The following is a 20,537-nucleotide window of genomic DNA, read 5'->3' as shown; positions in this document are numbered from 1 at the left end:
GTGTCCTTGGAGCCAGTATCATCTCAAAAGGGATCTCCAAGACTTAAGTTGACCCCTAGCTTAGAAGAATGACTTCCCTGCAGGCTGGAAGTTCATCTTTAAGGAGATCCGGCTGTGCCAGAGTCACTGGGGATTGGAGAGGGCTGGAATTCCTGTCATTTCCCTCTGCATGAGCTGTGTGAGTACAAGGAGACCAGAAGGCTGGCTGTGTCAGCGGTGTGCCCAGCCTTAATGGTGAGGGAGCAGAAGGAGGAGGGGTTGATGAGAGCGGTGTGTCCAGGGCTAATGCTTTATCGCAGCAATCTCTGTAGGGGTGTGGAATGATAATGCAAAGCCCTGACTTGGCAGTTCTGTATGGTCTTTTGCATAATCCTGTATTAGGTAATAGGGAGGGACCCCTGCTATTAGCACTCAGGGTCATTGAATCCTCCTCCCTGCAGCAATAGATAGCTGAGGAATAGACATCTACTTCTGAAAGACCCATTGGATGTCCACCCCACAAGCTTCTGTGCCTCACTTGTCTCACATGTGGTTTCACCTTGGAACAAGTTGGCTGAACTGCCTTTCTGCTGCCATTGCTTTCATAAAGCAAGATCTCTTCTGTGTACCTCTCCCAGCTGTTCCTCAGCCAGCCATGTTTTTGATAACTGTTTTTCCTTGTATCACCTCCTTTCGCTCTGAATTGTCTCTTCCACTTTTTCTTCCTGTTTCTAAGGTTCCTCCATTCTGCCATGATCAAAGTGTGCATGCTCAAAGCTTCAGTCCTGTTGGTGTTCAGATGTAATTCTTAATGCAGGATCAGATTTGTTGGTCACAGTATTGTCAGCCCTGTCTTCAGTTCTGGTATCTGTCATTATTGTGGTTTTTAGTAAATATATGCAAGAATCTATAAAAATCCTGGAAAAGGTCATGCTACCTGGAAGCAGGCTCTGAGCCTTCCCTATCAAACTGCATTGTGACAGTTGATGTGATAAGCTCCTCATTTGTCATATTAAATTCTGTGCTGAGCAGAGATGCTCTTCAGAAGCACGATTAACATGGAGTGATAGTTTGTAGGAGGTTGTCTGTAGGAAAGGTACATTTAGTTAAGTCCTAAGTCTGTATCCTGAGGCTACGTAATATGACAGAGGTTTGCTTGTACTGAATCTTGGGTTAATTTCTATCCCTTTGGCATCAGAATCTGCTGTGCCTGCCTGTCCTGGTTTGATAACAAACATTATGCAGAGAGAAAGCATTGCTGCTGTGAAGCTGAAATAGTTATTTGCTCTGGAAAAGTTCAGAAGTTTGTGTGTTGTTACACTTCTACAGAGAAGAAACAGAAGGGCCTGAATCTGCATGGCAGTTTTGTGTAGCCATGCTGGTTTGGAAGCCTAGAGTAGGGCGCGTAGTGTGGGTTTAAATAGGAAATTTATGCTAAAATGCATGGATATTTTAATACTGCTGTGTGATGGAGGTTCGTGTGAGCATCTCCACAATGGCAGCAAGTTGCACTGTGGAGTGTGCAGCGTGGAACTGGAGGACATTTAATGATAGTGCAGATGTGTTCTCTCCTATCCGGTGCATCTTGCTCATCGTGTTGAGTGCTTCCATAGATAGTTATGATCCAGATAAGGCCAGCACTGATTCTCTGTTGGCAGTTGACAACAGTAGCTGCTTATGGTAATTCGTCTGAGAGTCTCAGCACACGTGGCCCAATGGAGACATTTTTATGGAGAGTGTTTTTGTGAATGAAGGACCCTCAGCTCTGTGCTTGGTTGGGCCTTTTGTTTCTTGTTGACTGAAACCGGTGCAGGGACTTTTCACACTCGGCAGACTTGCGTGTGGTTGAACTTGGGATAAATGCAAAGACCCGTCAGCTGAATGTTAGCAAGTCTCTTCCCTTTTGCTTCACGAGCAGCAGGCAAAATGCTGCCAGAACTGTTTCTAATTTGGTATCTGGTAGAGCTGGGGAGAAGACGCTGCTTTCAAATGACTGTACAGGAGCTTGCGGTTTATTATTGTCGGCCTCCACCCTCTGCTGCTTTAGGAGCAGCTGATTTTAATTGCGCATCCCTCAAACCACAGATGCAGGTCCAAAGCCTTCAGAGGCTTTGCCTGTGGAACCTAACGCGCTGACTGGGACTCCTGGCAGGGTGCAGTCCTTGCAGCACTGAGCTTTTATTTTTGAAACCCAGAAGGCACTGACAATTTGTTACTGAGAAATAGGAGCTGGTAAGGCCTTAGAGTTAGGGGAAGGAGATTTTATTTTTTGAAGTTACTTTTGCAAGTCTCTCTAAATCCACTGGTGAATTGAGCGTGCGTTTGCACCTTGCTGTTTGCATCCTGGCCTCTATTAGGAACAGTGTACCCAGCCGGTCTGGGGAAGTGATCGTCCCTCTGTACTCGGCACTGGTGAGGCCGCACCTTGAATCCTGTGTCCAGTTCTGGGCCCCGCACTTCAAGAAAGATGTTGAGGTGTTGGAGCGAGTCCAGAGGAGGGCGACCAAGCTGGTGAAGGGTCTGGAGGGTCTGACCTACGAGGAACAGCTGAGGGAGCTGGGGATGTTTAGCCTGGAGAAGAGGAGGCTCAGAGGTGACCTTAGTGCAGTCTACAACTACCTGAAGGGAGGTTGTGTAGCAGAGTGGGAGTTGGCCTCTTCTCCCAAGCAACTAGCAATAGGACAAGAGGACACAGCCTCAAGGTTCGCCAGGGGAGGTTCAGGTTGGACATTAGGAAGCATTTCTTCTCAGCAAGGGTCATTAGCCATTGGAAGGGGCTGCCCAGGGAGGTGGTGGAGTCACCATCTCTGGAGGTGTTTAAGAAAAGGCTGGACATGGCCCTTAGGGCCCTGGTCTAGTTGCCATGGTGGTGTGAGGGCAATGGTTGGACTCGATGATCCCAGAGGGCTCTTCCAACCAGACTGATTCTGTGATTCTGTGATTCTGTCCTGGGTTGTAAAGCACGTGCTGTGCTCGTCTTTGGTGCATCAGGAGGTTCAATATTCCCTCATGGGAGCTGGGGCTTCTCACCACCAAACTCACTGGTGAATGCACTGGGAACAGAGAGCTTGCACTTCCTTCCACAGAATTCCCCAGCATCTTGCAGGACGGAGTATTCGCTTTGTTTATTTGATGAACTGGACTGTTTACTATGGGCTATTATAACCCCTCGTGACTAACCACTTTCTTTTCTTTCCAAATTTATTTTTGCTGTTGAGCAACTCCTTGTGCTGTGGTGGTTGTTAACTCTGTCTGCTCAAGCCGGTCTCTGCTCATTGCTGCGTGCTGCATTTCTGCATTTCTGCAGCAGCTTTACCTGGGTGAAGCTGGGCTGTGGGTTGTCAGAGAGAGCATGAGTTACTGCTGGAACGACCCAAGCTTTCTCTCAATCTTGGTGTGTGTGCCTTGGTTTGCTGTTTAGTGGTTCCTTGTTACACTGCTGTGGTGTAGGAAGAGCAGAGTTTTGGTTTGTATCTGCAAATGGACTCGTAGTCTGTTTTTTCCCTGTGTGTGCTCTCCTTTTATGGGGGCAGATGATGTTATCAAAGGACAGAAAATAATCACTGGGTGTCTGGACCTGGTGATATTTAAATATAAATAATGATATTTATATTTTTCAAGTTAGATAAAGACTTAAAAAATCTTGGATTTCTGAATGCTTCATTTTTGAGTGCCAAAGATAGTCATTGAAATGTTCTTGGTTGTTGTCCAAAACTTGATTTTTTTTTTTTCTAAGAAAATAAAATTTTCTGCAATTTTTTCTTTTAAACTTTAGAGGTGTATTTTAATTAGAAGAGCAGCATTTCATTGAACTTGCAAATAATCAGAATAATGTATACTCAGTTGTTTTACAGAAAAATCACAGCTGTTTCCAAAGGGTGAGGGGTAATATTTCCTGTTTGTTGGTGGATGTTACAGCATAGTTGAGCGTTAGTTTGAGGAGGAACATTGTTATAAGAAGTACTAATTAGTCTGGGAATAAAGGGGTCTGGGTTCTTGGGCATGATGTGATCTGACCATGTCTGCTTTCAGCGCTCCTTTTTCTCCATGTAAAATAAAGGTGCTGACATTTGCATATCTTTGTGAAGCACTGCTGGGTTTATGGGCATTATCTGGGCTAATTGAAGCCTTGTCTTGGATTTATTGGATGTCAGGCTTTGGTTGTGTATTCAAAGATAGTATCTAATTATTGAATAAGAGAATATAGGTTCCTTTGTATATTTTCATTGTTTCTTTTAGCATCATTTAAAAGAAGAAGAAAAGATAATTTGTGCAAATGAATGGAAAACACTGCAAGGGAAAACATGACAGCATCCTGTGTGGCCTAGAAAAGGGCGTGTTGAAGTGTTCAGAGCCAAGTAATTTTATCATGAAAATCACTAAAATGAAAAGGAAAATGAGCCAAGTCTTAATGCTCTCTCAAAGCTGATTAAGGCTTTATAGTGACTCCCATTATATGTGTTTCCTGGAGGTTTTGCCCTGCCTGGCTGAATGGTCTGTCCTCATCAGGAGGGAGGATGGGAGAGGCATCCACATCCTCTTCCCTGCCTCCTCCCATTAGGGATTACTCACAGTTAACTCTGCTCTGGTGCAAGCACTTGCTGTAGTAAATTAAAACTTCCACATACTATTTCTAAAATGAGCAGTGAATCCTGTTGCAGAGGTCACGAGCATTTCAAATGTTAAGTTGGTGAGTCTGGTGTCCATTGAAAGGTTGCTGAGTCTCATTGATTTGCCATAACTTAAACAGTTTATACGTTAGCAGAAATAACTAATCTTAACTAAATGTTATTATACCAAGTAAATTCAGTTCCTTAAATGAAGCATTCATGACAAGCCTGTTAATAAATACTCAGAATCTAAAAATGCCATTAAAACATACTCTTTATTAATTGTGACACGTCTTTTTTGGGAATAAAATGCATAAACAAACTGATCTTTAGTGGAAATGCAGCTAATACCCTAAACTGCAAAAAATTCTTGATACTGGATTCAAATTGCAATGTAAAATTTTCCAGTCTAAGCCCCCCTTGGTCTGCTTGCAGTCTTTCGTGCCAATGCTGCCACAGTCCCAGCAAGCAGCGATGGGTTGGAAGACCTTTGCTTCACGATGCTAAATTACAGGGCTGTGAGAGTGCACCAAGGAGTAAGCCTGTGTCAGAGGACACATGAGCGTGTAAGGTGTAGATGTGCTGCTGCAACAGTTCCTTTGTGCTTATGCACTTGCAGTCTTGTGCAGTTGTGAGGCAGCTGAGTCCCTTTTAGCCTTTTTAGCGCTGAGCCAACTTGAATGAGACCCAGGTCTCTTGTTACCTGGGCTAGCAGGGCTGGGTGGATGTGCCCAGGTTTTGCACCAGTGGCCAATGCTGTCACCGTGCAGGGGCACTCAGGTGGCTCTGCAGAGCCAGCTCTGAACGGCAGGCAAGGAGTCTCGAGGCTGGAGGTCCACTGTGGTCCCCAGAGCTTCGGTCGATGGGCTGAGCCTTGCTGCGTGATGGCTGTGCTGCTGCAGGGCTTAGCTGTGTGCTGGGGCTCAGTGCTGGCGTCTCCAGGCAGGGCTGCTCAGCTGCACAGAGCTGAGACATTGGGAGTGTCTGTGCCTGAAGCTGGCTCGGACGTGCGTGGTTTGTTAGGTGAAGCTTTGCTCCCCGTGAACGTGGCACAGTAATTTCTTCACCTGGGCACGTACACAAACCACTTCAGCTGTCCTGTAGTGCTGCTCCTGAGCTAATAGCATAGGCAGCTCCACAAGACGCCAGCTCTGGCGTCTTCGTGTGTCTGGTGGTTAATCCATACCCTGGATAAATTGTCCACTGATAATTGAGACGTGACTGTGGCAAGTATTTTCCACTCAGAAGAGCATGCACGTCCGTGGTTACCACGGTTCAGCTTGCACAGTTCAGAGCCTCCTTGGTTTGCCTGTGTGAACCCTGAGGGTCCGGAGGGATCCATCTCCGCTGATCTGGTGTGGTGTTTATGCCAAAAGTGGGAAGTCTGTGATTTTTCTGCAGTCTCTGGTCAAACTGTTTGGCTTTTTCATTTATTTAATAATGGAGCTTTGATGTTTTCGTTGTCTCAGTCTCTGCGCTCTCCGTTTTGGCGCAGTTTAACAGAGGGAAGCTCGCTCAGATCCGTCTCAGCACTTGCATTTTCTATATCAAAGTCTTAGTGTTCTTGGAATACTCTCTTCATGAAATTACATGATTCTCAGTCATCAAAGAAGATACTGTCTTTCTTCTTACCCATCCTTGGAGGCATAACTCGTGTCTTTCTGGGTTTGGTAAGAAATTGCTTTAGTATTCCCAGATAACTAATTAATCTCTGTTTAATATTAATATTTCTATACCCAGATGGCTTCTTACATTAGCAACCAGTTATAATAGTAAATAACCTAGCAATATTTGTACATAAAACATCTCACTGATTTTGTGACTGGCTACTACTTGTTATATGTAGGATCCCTCTTTAGGTGGATATACTTACAAATATTTCCCTTCATTAGACAGGCTTTTTCCATTTCAAGCATTGTGATATTACATGAATTTGACACACATTACAGATCATTGGGCTTGTCTGTAAAAAGAATCCAGAACTTAATGCTAAATATTTTCAGACTGTAAAAATGGAGGCTTCAAGACTATTTCTAAAACATTGTCTTAACAGAGAATGCTTACAGAAAGTTTTGAGGCACATTTACAGTTTGAAATGAAGGACTTCTATGAGCCATTGTCTATAGTAATTACATCTTTCAAAACACCATGCAAAAGAAATAATAAGAACCAGAGCAAAGCAGAAGATATGGAACTACATTCCAGAGGCAGTGCGCATGTATGTGGAGGTAATGACTGCACTTTATGGCTGGGGAGGTGTCATCCTCCTTGAGGGCTGGTAGCTGTCTGTGGTTGATGAAAAGCAGAGATTGCCTAGGAATCCCCTTGGTTCATTTGAATATTTCCATGTATTATAAATGCAACCAGAAAATTAAATGCAGGAGTTCTCTGTGCTCACCAGTCATTAGGCATATGAAATTAGGGGTATGGGTTTTCTGAAGTGCAGTAATGGTAGTAGACAAATATGTGATTCTTAGAGTTTGGATCCAGTGATGACCATTTTTGGACTAAGTGTTTAAGTGAAAGAAAATGTAATTTATGCAAGTAAACCATTTTTTAATACTTGAGCATTGTCAGTGGTTAATATGGTGCTGCTCGTGTTTCAGAACCTCTTAGAGTGACTATGGCCTACAGTTCAGGCTTAGGAATATATCTGATGCCTCTGTTTAGCAAATATATTTCTTTAAACCGTTACCTTCTTTAACTTGCCTGAAAATTTTGTATTTGTTTTAGTGTGTTACATTTCCTGTATTCTCAGATTTACACTGAGTCCTTCCTACAGTACATCAGATTTGACTCCTGTCACGGTTCCCTGAGACACCAGTATCCCTTTAAGGGATTTTGCCACCACAAGAACAGGCCATCTGCATTCCTGAATGCTCAACAAGGGAAGTGACTGTTTGCCCTGGAGACCTAGCGATAGCTGAGAGGAGGCTGGGGCTCAGCTTTGAAATGTTAATCTGCTGCTTCTGTCCTTCCAAGATTTTGCCCAGGGAGGCAGTGGGTGGGAAGCTGGTATTAATTTAGAATTTGAAGCTTTGGTGCAATCTGTTGCAGTTTTAGCACATTATAAATTGTTTAATATTTAAGGAGGTATTGAAGTTAAGATGGAACTTCGTCCTACTTTCAAAATTGGCAAGAAATAATCACCCTGATTTTGAAGAAGCGCCTAGCCGCCAGGTAAAAACAGTAGTCAGGGTCCTCCCTGTGATGAGGAGCTCTGCAAGGTTAATTTTTCAAGGTCCCTTATCATATCCTCACAGGGGATTTTACTCCCACGCAGGAGGCAGGAGGCATGAGGCATAACCTTCCAATCTTTGCCACTGTAATTTTTACAGGGCCCCAAATTGTACTGTGGACCTCACAGAGACTGGGTCCCTGCCCTTGGGAATTATGCATCTCATTTTAGATAGAAGGAAAATTGGTCTGGGTTGGGCCATGAGCAGCTTGGGTTCACATCCCTGTTCTGCCAGATGCATCCTGCCAAACCATCACATTGCAACCATTTAAAATGCCGTTGTGTGTCCCTCCTGCCCGCCGTGAGAGTAAGCATCTTGGGAGGGAGGAGGAAGTGTGAGGGACACGGTGCTTTTCATGGCTGCGTTGACATGTGCTACCTGGAAGAGTCTGCAAAATCATAGCTGGGATCAGTGTGTTGCTTAGAGGGAGTCCCACAAGACTACTCGTGATGCTCTTGGTACAACACGTGTGAGTTAGGCAACAAAATTCTGGAACAGGATCTAGAAATGTCCCCTCTGCCCAGCTGTTTGTGTAGGGAAAGGATAGGTTAAAGTCCTTCAGGCAAATATCTGAATGCCTGTGGGCATCAGAGTACACAGCAATGATCTACACAGGACTTCTTCTGTGCTTCAATCAGTATCTGTGAGATGGAGAGAATAATTGTCCCTTTTTCTGCTCTAGTTGCTACTGTGATCCCTTACTGACCTTCTGTACCGTGCCCAGGAGAGCAGACCTTTAGTCTGTAGGTACTAGTGTAGGTGTAATTGGTTCGGTAAGGCAGCAAACCGGAGGGGGAGGCTGTTCAGGCAAGGGCATGTAATGATGGCTAATTAAATGGCATGCTAATTAAATGCTTACCCTTTGGTCATTTCTTGAGCGTGATGGAAAAGTGCATCTGTGGCAAGTATGCTCGTTGCCTTTGTTGGTGAGCCATCGCTGCTGCCTTTTGAACCGCCTTGCCCTGCACGCTTCTGCTTGCTGAGCTCCCTCTGAGCTGCTGCTGCTGCCTTCCGTGGCAGTTGTACATGGCCAACACCACTGCTTGGCAAACCTCCGGTCGCTGGGGCACGCGGGAGGTCCTGCTTGTCAGAGGAGTCTGCTCCCTGCATGAGGGAGCTTGTTGCGGTCGTCTATTCTCAGGAACGCCGCAACAGAGCAAGACTAATACAAACCTGCGCTTTGCATTTTGTTTTTTCTTCCTTGGTGGGGTGGAACAAGCCATGAGCTTTGCGTCGTGGTGCCCCAGGTGTAGCTTTCCCTCCGTGTCAGCCCTTTGCTCCTGTAGTCCTTGAGGGAGATGCTTGGCTAAAGTAAATGGGGGTTTGTGTTGCCCTCCATTTGTGTTCCCTAGCAGAGGCTTCTGCCCCTGTCGCCAGATTTGTGCAGGTGCTGCTTCTGTAACTGATGATGATGACACAGGTAGGTGATCAAAAGAAGGACATAAATAGGACGGAGACATGTTTCAGCTAGCAGGGAACTAAAACTACAGCAAAATACAATGTTTGCTGTCTAGAGAAGGACAAAGTCGATAGGAAACGAAATTTTATTTTCAAGCTTTTAAGGGGATATAACAGTGAGGAATAACACACCCTTAAAGAAGAAAGCTTGACTGTCCCTGTTGCAGGAGAGTTGTAAACCTTTGAAATAGGGTTTCGAAATGCAACTTCTGAGAGCCATAACTGCAACACTGCAGATGCACCTATGGAACGTGTGCGTTAAATAGTTTGTATAAGCCGAATCAATCAGGCTGGTGTCTTAGTTAAGCTGACAGAGCGTGTGTCTACAGTCAGGTTAAAGACATACACAGAATGGTTATTTGCAAATGATGTGTTTGATTCGAGGTAATTGGGCTGTGTAAGTCTGAAAAAGAGAGTCCTATTTGATTTCTTCTGTACTTTTGGTTTATCAGTATGTTTTATTTGGTGTTTATGTTGGCAGGGAGCAGGTTATACCCCTCTTACTCATACCCAGCGGCCTCTTTCTCCCTGAGTAGTCCTGTTCATTTTAATAGCACCAGAATCGTGCTTGCCCCGAGTGAGGTGGCTCACCTCTTTATCCTGGGATAAAGACTGAGTGAAAACTGTGTTAAGGAATTGTCTGAAAGGTTATCCAAATTTTGGTCTGTATTTACAGGCTGTACAAGGTCAAGGAGTGTGTTTTAAAAGAGCAGTAATTGTGATTATGGGAGCAGGTTTTTCTTTGCATATTTTTAGTGTTTATTTGCTGTTGATTTAGACTATTCCATGTCCTGACTGGGAAGATGGTCAGAGCTCTATACAGCTGTTTCCAGAGGGCCTTAATAAACTCTTATTGGAAGAAACAAACACCTTTTCAATGACTTCTTACAGTAACGCTCCAGTATCCCCCCATTAGGTTTATTAGCCGGTTGGTAGGTGGACTGCATGTTTGCAAATACTTGACAGAAATTGTCCTTCTGCCTTTGGAAGTCTGCTAAAGGAAAACTGGCTGCATTTCATGGAGGATTCACCTATTGTGGCGTCCTGGGAGCTGTCGGGAGGAATCAGAAAGGCCTTTCCTGGAAGCGGGATGAGGATTGCATTGAAGATTGCTGTCTGTAGCCTGCCAGCAAGCAGGGCTGTGGGAGAGGACAGCTTTATAGCTCCTCAGCTGTTCTTCCATTTCTGCTGCAGCAGATTTCAAAACCTTTTAATATGCAGCTGAAAGCGGGCCTTGCTGTTCTTGTGGTCGTCTGGAGATCAGCTGTACATCAGTGGTGCACAAGGATAAGGGCAAAACTTCTGTAAACTAAGAAAGTATCACAATCCTAATAGGCTGGGGGAGTCGGCTGTTGGGTGCCTCGTTATTTTTCCTGGTGCCATGAGGAGGTGAGCTGGGCCTGGAGACTCGGAGGTGAGGTGATAGAGCAGGTTCCGCTCCTCAGCCAGCGGTGGGGCTGGGATGATGAGGTTGGGTGAACCTGAACTCATCCGACTCTTTCAGTGTGTGCGTTTGATCTGATGGGCTCGTTTGACAATTTCAAGTGACTGATGCTTTGGCCAGGTAACACAGGAATAGCCCCATGTATACTGTGTCTGTTCTTGGTCTCATCCACAACTTCAGAGGATTGCAGGAGCATAAAGCAGGATGGAGGAAAGGTTAAGCCATCAGCAGTGAGAGCCATGAGAGGAGCTCTTGTGGTTCAGTTCAGACACGGGGACACCATTTGGGTTCACTTTCCTTTCAATGGGTTTGTTCATCCTTGTTTCCTCCTCCTCTTTCATCACTTCTTCCCCCACAAATATCTAAAGCTTAAAATAATGCACTTGCCTTTTATCTGCCAATACTCTGACACGAAGTAGTTCCTCTTCATAACCATGAATTTATGTGTGGCCTGTTTACTCAGGTGCTAGACAGTATTTCTGGCTGCACAGATGGTGAGTCTAATACAGGCTTCTGGGTTTGACTTTTATGTTTGTTTACATCTTCATGGTACAATAGTTATCTGAAGAGACAAACTGGAAAATTGTGAAGTGCAGCCTTGGGCCTAATCCTGAGATGTATGAAGGGCTTGGAAGCCCCCGGAGCGCAGGCCTGGGACCTGGCGTTGGGTAGCCCTAAGCACAGCCGGCCTTTTGGGGTCAGGGCTTTACTAGCAAAGCCAGTTCATTCATCTTTTGTCCAATACATTACAGTGCTCTTGTTGGATAAGTGAAATATGAGATGTAAAATGCCCAGGAATGGGTGAACATGGTGCATTTGGGGCAGTGGCAGCCTCTGCCCTGTGTCTGGTCCTGCGTGTCCCCCTCAGCTCTGCGTTAATACAGAGTTTTTTCCTTGAGTGTTGTAATTTTCTAATGTTTATCAGGATGAAGGGATTAGGAAGATCGGAGGGAATGAGGGAACGGTTTCTCTTTGTTCACCTGGGGAGATGCACCGGCAAATGAGTTCGTGCAGACTGAAACATGGCACTTGCGTGGTCAGCTCAGTCCTGCTGGGCAAGTGTGCTGGAAGGTGCCTCAGCTTTGGAGCTGCCAGTGTGGAAGGAAGGTCAGCAGGAGGAGTAAAAGTACATCTTAAAATGTTAGGGCTTAAAAACAGGGTCAGTTCAGCAGCTTTAAGTCAGTTCAGCAGCTTTAAGTCACCCTCCGAGGCTCCCTTAACCCTCGGGCCTTCTCCCGGGGAGGGTGCTATCAGTGTCTAGGCCAGAGCTGCACTGCTGCGTGATGGGGCTGGGCTGGCAATGAGAGGCCCTGAGGGGACCTTTTCCCAGCACTGCTGCAGCTTTTGCCCAGTGATTTTGTTATTTTTATCTTCATTTGCAAGGAGTCTCCGTTTCTGGGTTCTTACTCTTCTTTGGGTTTGAGGTTTATCGCAAGCAAAATAGTATCGTGCGGCAGCTCTTCTGAAAAAACAGGCACTTTTAGCAATTCCTCAATAATAAACTGTCACATTTCACTGCTGTACGTCCCGTCGGTTATCCAGTGCCAAATGGAGCTGGTGTAGCTGTATGTAAGAAACAGTGTGAGGTGATGACGTGTTAAGTGTCATGTGGGAAAGAGCAAGGACAAGTTCTGCTCATTGTGAGTTTTGCAGTGATGAAAACAGTTAAAAGTATCTGGTTTGTATTTTCAAAAATTCTCCAAATCACATATTTCAAGTTCATTTCAGGAGCTCAGGATTAGAAGGGGAAAAAAGGTTGTGGGGTCAGAGTTCATCATCATCATCATCATAGATAGAAATTATTTGTATCTTTTACCTAAATTGCAGAACTAAATACTGAGTTTCTAGACATCATATTTTTTTGGTGGACCAGATTCTTATCTGGCATAAAGTCATCTGGTCCAACTCACCTGACTTCATTGGAGTCACGCCATTTTCTGCTGAAGGATTTGCCTTCTGTATTTTAAGAAAATTGTCGTATTCATTGAAGTTGGCTGCGGTAGGAGAGATTCTTTCAACACCCTCTGTGTTAGCCAAGTCTTCCTTGAATAAAAAGTTGATTCATTTCAGAACTTTTGGACAATAGAAGTTTAAAAACTGGAATTTGGGATTGGTATAGCAATGTTTTTGAGAAGCACATTTAAAACTTAAGTAGTAAGTGTTCTTTTTAAAGTCATCTCCAACAGAAGACAAGCTACAGGGTAGTTCCCTGTCCCACAGAAATCGTCTGGATGACAGGAAAGAAAAAGTAGTAGAGAAAAAATGCTGAATTTTGATGTGTTTTTGTGACTCTCACTAAACCACACAGCCTCACAGGGATGTGCCAGGGGATTCTAGGAGACGTCAGGTGCTGTAGAGACTGGTTCCTCAAAACTTGTTTTTGGTGTTTCATCTTCTTAACGTCTATGTTTATGTACAGCCTCATAGCATAATCATCTCATATAAGAATACGTGTGTATTTATATAATATGTAAAAATACACAGTTATGCAATGTGAATATGTATCCAGTTTATGCAATTTTTTTTTCATGTATCTAAAAAAAGCTCACTTTTTTCATGGTGAGATCAGTACTGCCAGCGAACTCTACTGTTTTCCTGCACGTGTGTTTGTTCAGTCATTCCTTGTACTTCAGGTGCCAGCTTTGTGCCCAGTAAAGATGCTTTTCAAGCATCCATTTTATTTAGAACAGTGTCCCTTCCTGGCGTGGGCAGAGTCATCGTGGCACTAAAGGCCCTAATATCAGGGAGAAGAGGTGGTTAAACTTGTACCTCTGGTAGAGAGCACATTGTGTTTTGTGTTCCCCAGAGAAGTGGTTTAATTCAAAATAATGTTAGTCTTTAGAGTTCTGTGGCTTGCTGGTAAATCAGCCCCTGCTCTGGATTCCTGTCTGGGGGCCGTGCCTGAGGGTGAAAGGGTTCTTGCATCTTGGATCAGGGTGAAGGTTCCCTTTGTGATCAGAGCATGCTAAAAACAAATCCAAAGTCATACACAGGGGAAATAAATTGCAAAATTTTCTTTTGATGCAAACTGGTGAATTTCTTGAAAATAGATGAAAATCCTTTTTTTTTTTTGTGTTTTTTTAGATGATGATGGTATGCATCATAGAAATATCCAGAGAAATATCACATAAAAGATAAGACATGAAAAATAGCTTTGTGATGTGGATTAGCTAAGGTTAACACCGCCAGGGTTAATTGTCATCTGATGTTAGATCAAGTTTGCTGAACAATGCAGAAGAGCTGGTTTAAAAAACAAAGTAAAATATATGCATGTGATTTTTCTTTTTGCTTTCACCTTGTTTTAAGACCCTTCCATTGCTTGTCTTTTCCCAGGTACCTCTTACAGAAGCAGTGGACCCGGTGGAGTTGGAGGACTACCTTATTACACACCCGATCGCGGTGGAGTCCGGACCCCTGCGAGACTTGCTTGAGTTTCCTCCCGATGACATCGAGGTCGTGTACACCCCCAGAGAATGTCGAACGCTTGTGTCGGCCGTGCCTGAAGAGAGGTAGGAGGTGACAGGATGACACCTCGCTCAAGGGAATTAATTGTTCTGGATTTGAGTATCCGCGAGTCTGAAGCCTGGAATTTTTGTCTGTAAATGCCTGAAAGAGTAAATATAAACTGAAGTGTGGAGGCGTGTGTGTTTAAGAAGTCATTATCATGTCTGTGATTTTGAAGGTGTTTGTTTTTATTCTTTTAACAGTGAGATGGACCCTCATGTGAGGGACTGTGTAAGGAGTTACACGGAAGACTGGGCGATTGTGAACAGAAAGTGAGTTCCCCCGTGATATTTGTCAGCTTGATTTCATATTTAAATTTTTGCAGGATGGCTAGCTGGTATGAGGAGGCTCAAAAATTATTGTCCTGGCTACTGATTCCATGTGCCCTGGCTTTTACTTGCCCAGCTCAGCTGAAATGATGCTTTGTGTTTAGCTGAAACGATTCTTTGTGTTTGAAAATTAGATCTCGGACGTCAAAACCCCTTGGGGCATTTTTGAAAATCTGGGCCATTTTAGTCAACAGTTGCTCCTTTAGAATGGTGGAGAAATTACGGAATGCGAACAAGTAAAATTACTTTCAGCATTTATTTCTTTCTTTGTTCCATGTGTTTTTAGCTCTTTTTATAGAGAAGTTGCATTAATTTTGTAATGATGCAAGATTCACCTGCAGACACAACCACCTACTAGATAAGGTGCCCTCTGCAGCATTCACTTGTTCCCGAAGAGACTTTGAGAAAGTACCTAATTTAAACAAATAATTGTTAATATTTGGACTGGCACAACATTTACCTAATGAGTTAACAGTTTAGAGAGGTGCATGCATTGATTAATTTATACAAATTAGCAGGAATGTTTCTGAGTAGCTTTACTTGGAACATACACTCTCTCGGATGATTGAAAGTCTGATGACTTCAAGAGCTACTGTCAAGGAGTAAGTGATCCATGTGATGTGCATCACCTACAAATGACTGGACTACAGCTACAGCTCTGCCCTTGTGGCACTTGCTACAATTCACTGGTTTAACGTTGTCCTGAGAACCACTTCAGGGGATGCTGAAGATATGTTTTGCAGTGCTAAGATGACCTAATAAAAATGTGGTTTGTAATCTCAACCAAAAAAAAAAAAACAGAAAGAAACCCGAGAGAGAGAGAGAGATGCTTTATTAACTCCCAGCCTTTGTGGGCAGAGTCTAGAATGCTCCATAGGCTTGGACAATGTGACCACCCAGGCCGCACACCTCTTGGTTTCTCAGTGACTTTCACTGGTATCTGCAATACCTGGCTGTGATTCCTGCACTTAGGAGGTTTAGTTGGAGGCAGTGGAGCTGTCTGTCCTGGGCAGACCAGCTGCAGGTTGTGTTCTGTGTCAGGGAAGGCATGAAGCTGAAGACATCAGAGTTGCCTGAGTGGGTTGAAGGTGTGCTGAGTGATTGTGGAACTACAGTCAAAGGTTTTCTTGCCCCTTCAGAGGAGGAGAGGCACTTCCGTAAACATTAATAGCAGTTTTTACTTGGATAAAATCATGGCAGTGGACTGGGCAGAAACAGAAGGATTACTGCTGGAGCAGGGGAAGAGCCTGAAAGCCTGGCTGGGAAGCATTGAATTGTTTTTCAAGTAAGGATGGTAACAGATTTCTCTTAATCCATCCAACTGGATGATTACAAGTGCTTTGGGTAGCTCTCAGGCCACAAAATCCAGCTCTTCTAGCTTTAGAAGGACATGGCTTCTGATGTGCCATCCTTCCCTCTACCCCAACCCAGGGGAAATAATCTTTATTTCAATCTCTGTCTACAGTTCTTTGTAACCAAAATGTTTTTGGAGGCAGACAAGTCCATCCATTCAGTGATTACTTTAATGGTATTGGAAAAGGTAAATAAGTTTTCTTCACTGGCCTGAGAAAACCAATAGCATGTTCTTATTTCAACCTTATGGCGTACCTTCAGTATGCTCGACTGATGGTGGCAACAATCACAGACATCTCTGAAGTCAGGTCTGATTTAGAATGAATTTATGCTTGTTGGTGGGGCTGTGATTGAAATGCAGACATCCAGGTGAGGATTATACAGATAGTTCAGCTCCCAGGAATTATAACCTAGCAAGGACAAGGCTTTCCTCCTTTTTCTCCTCCCTTTCGTTACTCACTGCTAACACATCCATAGTTTTCACATGTCTGTGCATCCTTTTGTGGTAACTTTAGTAACAGGGCAGAATAAGAACAATTAATTCTAGATGTGATCCCAGCATTACTTTGGGTACTGACTTAGAGTGTGTAGTGTGAGGCTGTGGCTCTGGCCATATGTGTGTGTGAATATAGACATAGTGCCATTTGGTACCCAAAACTTTGTTAGTCAAAGAGATCTGATCTTGTCAGCAACAGTAGACAGACTGTTTACTAGCAAGTGCTCTTACACACTGGAAAGTTCTGAAGGACCTGATTCTGCTTATAAAGATGCTCTAGGAAGATGCTCACTTTAGTTGGGGTTGGAAAGTCATATCTTTTCCAGAGGTGCTCAGGACTCCTGCACTTCATACAGTCCTACCTGAAATTGGTGGTTTGGTTTTAAAGGTATTAATACTGTCTGCTCCAAGTCAGTTCTCGCTCCAGCAGAACCACTGGCCTTCCACCCCCATGTTCTTGGCCTGTTTTAAGCTTGGCATCACAATCACACATTTTATGATGACCTTAACTGGCCATTGATAATCCTTCTTTTGACATCACCCAGGGTTGCTTTAGAGTTGAACAGAGTCACATTGTATTACTGGAATACTGGTTGTTGGATTGTTACCCAGCTACAGTGGAGGATGACTGGAAATACTGTTTGCAGAGAGCAGTTTATGCTTTGAGAGGACCCACACTGATAATACTGGGTTTGTTCTGTAATTTTGCTTCTGGGTTTGAGGTCAAAAAGGATGCTAAGAACGCATTTGAAATACTTTGTTTTCAGATATCACAAGCTGGGAACTGGATTTAATCCCAACACCTTAGACAAACAGAAGGAGAGGCAAAAGGGGCTCCCCAAACAGATCTTTGAGTCTGACGAAGCTCCAGATGGCAACAGTTACCAGGATGAACAAGTAATGTACCTTTAAAACCTTGCTACATAAAACCTAATTTATAGTCGCATTTTAAAAGTGCAGTCCCTTTCCCGTTATAAGTTGCTTTTAATTTGTTGAATCTCAGGATGACCTCAAACGCCGTTCAATGTCGATTGACGATACTCCCCGGGGCAGCTGGGCCTGCAGTATTTTTGACCTGAAGAACTCCCTTCCAGACGCCCTTCTCCCAAACCTCCTGGACCGAACCCCAAATGAAGAGATTGACCACCACAATGAAGATCAGAGGAAGTCCAGTAGGCATAAGGAGCTTTTTGCACTACATCCAGCACCAGATGAGGTATTTTTATATACATGTGGGTGAGACTAAAAAGTGAAGGATGTAGGGAATGTGAAAATTGTCAGTCTGCCACGGGTTTAAAGGAGTTAAGGTCACATACGTTTAATATCCATGAGAACCTTAACTATTTTTCACAGAATCACAGAATGAACCAGGTTGGAAGAGACCTCAGGGATCATCGAGTCCAACCGTTGCCCTGACACCACCCTGTCGACTAGGCCATGGCACTAAGTGCCATGTCCAGGCTTTTCTTAAACCCCTCCAGAGATGGTGACTCCACCACCTCCCTGGGCAGCTCCTTCCAATGGCTAATGACCCTTGCTGAAAAGAAATTCTTCCTAATGTCCAACCTGAACCTCCCCTGGCCAAACTTGAGTCTGTGTCCTCTTGTCCTATTGCTAGTTGCCTGGGAGAAGAGGCCGACTCCCACTGCGCTACAACCTCCCTTCAGGTAGTTGTAGACTGCACTAAGGTCACCTCTGAGCCTCCTCTTCTCCAGGCTAAACACCCCCAGCTCCCTCAGCCGTTCCTCGTAGGTCAGACCCTCCAGACCCTTCACCAGCTTGGTTCAGGTTGCATGTTTTTTAGCATATTGTCTTGCTATAGATATTACTTTCTGAAGACTGGTTTTCCTTTATGGTTATCCAATCCCATATAATGTAGAAACATTAGAGGGATTTAATTTCACATATTTATAGCTGCTGAATGCAAGATGCTGGTAAGCCTCGGATTAAGTTGGTGTTAGTGTCTTAGAAAAAAAAGTGATACATGTGTTTGCTTCATAATAGTATTAGTGGTTTGTACAAGTGTCTTGTCTCTAAATGGCTATTCCTGTGATGGATTTCAGGAGGAGCCTATAGAAAGACTTAGCGTCCCTGAAGTACCCAAAGAACACTTTGGCCAAAGACTCCTGGTGAAGTGCTTGTCCCTTAAGTAAGTATCCCTCCAACAGACAGCTGCTTTACAGAAACTGAGAATTTAAATCTGTTGTTGTGTCCACGTGCATCTGGAATAACTCTGCTGCCTTGTTTGTTACCCTTGAAGGGATGTAACATTGTTTGGTTGGTCGTAGGCTTAAAGGTTAGTTCTACAAAGGGTAAGTTACACAGTACTGTGCCTCAGACAGTTTTATCTTCAAGACTTTCTTTAGTGCTGTGATACAGAAAGTGTTCACCTTCCTTGGCTTCTCTCTGCGTTGCTTTTCAGCCAGTCTGTAGCTATACCTGTTCCCTGTTACTAGCACGCGTGCTTCACTGCACTCGTTCGGGGTTAGCCAGTCATTGGTGTTCAGCTCTGTAACAAGGATGTTTAAGAGGGGAAAAAAAAAAGATTAAAAATGCTTAAGCCTTAAAACATAAGACAACCAAAGATCTGCCGAAGTTTAGGCTCAACAACCTTGACTGTGTCCCTTTAAGAGTGAAGACTTTATATACTTAGCAAGCATTAACTGGAGGAATAGAAACCTGTTAAACAAGTTTAATGAAGTGGAGCTCCTGAATATAGGGTTACCTGCAGCTGGTTCATTGCCTATAACTCTTCTCTAATAACACAAGGTAAAATTTTACTGTTATTCCCTTGGAGAAATAAAGTACAAAACTGATTTTCCACACTGCTGTATTCATCTTCTATGTCCTCAGTTAGGTCAACCCTTCTTATTAGAGACCTCCAGTTAGACTACATTGTGGCTCATAACTGAGATATATGTGTGGGACATATCTCCTGCTCGTAGAGTACTCCAGCACCTGATATAGCCATAGAGATGAACTGATTTTGCAGCCTTTTATGAACTGGAACAACATAATATGCAGTAGCAGTGGAGCTTCCTCTCCATAGGATGGTGTCTTTAGCATAAATAAGTTGGATGCTGGAAATTAATGATTTCTGCTATTTAAGCATCTCTTGCTGACTGTAAATTTATAGCAAATCTGCCCAAGTACATGCTTGTTTGTGTACCACAGTGATCTCTGAAACTGTACTTGCAGTTGTAACAGCAAGCATCCAAGATCATGCTGTCTTAGTGGCACAAAAAGAAGTACATAGTCTCTTCCCCAGGGAGACAGCTAAGATGACCTAAGCAGGATCGTTTTCAGGTTAATCTCACCTTTGTTGCAAAACCAGAGAAAACACCTGTTTGATGATGCAGTCCTGTATATTGTTCTCCCTGTTGGCAGAAGGAGTTCCAGGCTGAAAAGCTGAGAGCTCTGTGCAAGGACTGGGTGCATGGGGGTATCCCACCGTGGACTGGGCATTAATTTTATCGAGAGGCTGTGCAGTCACGAGAATGGCATTTCAGCCCCTGCTTACTTTGGTGTAGGGACAGGTTTTGAATGTTTTTTAATTTCTTTAACTTCCCAGGTGATTTTAACAATAAGTTTAGCTCTATTTGGTAGGTTAGTGTTCAGTTAGCTAAATACTTGATAATGGTTACTCTGAAAAACTGACACCTTTCTTGGAGAGTTTTTGAGCTATTGGTATTTTCTGACAAAAGTTAAATGTTGAAAATTGCCCGAATAGCAGTCCCCAGTTCTCCACAGGAAGGAGCTTTCTGGCCAGTAATGCTGGTAGGAGGGGTTGGCCGTTTAGCTGTATCAACAGGTCAGCATAGTAAATTAGCACATAGGGCAGCTTCTCAAGGTAGTCGGAGGAGCTAAGGGGTCCACCTATCCCAATTAATAGGTCCTCGCCCTTTAAAGAAGCTTTTGGGTTGCTTTGCATAGCTTTCAAATGACACTTGAAGAAGATAAAAGCATTTGTAGAAGTATGTTTTATGTCCTGTGACCCTAATCCCAACCTTTCTGCTGGGTCGATGAGTGGAAATGGCTTTTAGAAGGTCCGGGGAGCACCAGCGTGTGTCCTGGTGGAAGGAAGCAGGGCAGTAGAGGAGTTGGGGGAAAACTGGGGAGCAAGAT

The 20,537-nt window shown here is 43.9% G+C and overlaps 1 protein-coding gene across 14 annotated transcripts in view; it reads left to right on the top strand.

Moving 5' to 3' along the window:
- Positions 1–20,537, top strand: part of DOCK7 (dedicator of cytokinesis 7) — a 106,121-nt gene that overhangs the window by 11,347 nt on the left and 74,237 nt on the right. For all 14 annotated transcript variants that reach the window (XM_068405862.1, XM_068405861.1, XM_068405855.1 and 11 more), the window contains exons 3-7: positions 14,064–14,239; positions 14,438–14,506; positions 17,180–17,309; positions 17,416–17,628; positions 18,476–18,561. In XM_068405862.1, coding sequence (XP_068261963.1) covers positions 14,064–14,239; positions 14,438–14,506; positions 17,180–17,309; positions 17,416–17,628; positions 18,476–18,561 — 674 coding nt within the window. The remainder of the gene's footprint in view (positions 1–14,063; positions 14,240–14,437; positions 14,507–17,179; positions 17,310–17,415; positions 17,629–18,475; positions 18,562–20,537) is intronic.

This window comes from Nyctibius grandis, chromosome 8 (genome assembly GCF_013368605.1).
Source record: "Nyctibius grandis isolate bNycGra1 chromosome 8, bNycGra1.pri, whole genome shotgun sequence".
NCBI classification, from domain to species: domain Eukaryota; kingdom Metazoa; phylum Chordata; class Aves; order Nyctibiiformes; family Nyctibiidae; genus Nyctibius; species Nyctibius grandis.
The sequence above is the reverse complement of the archived record's forward strand: the minus strand, read 5'-3'. Positions and strand labels throughout refer to the sequence as shown.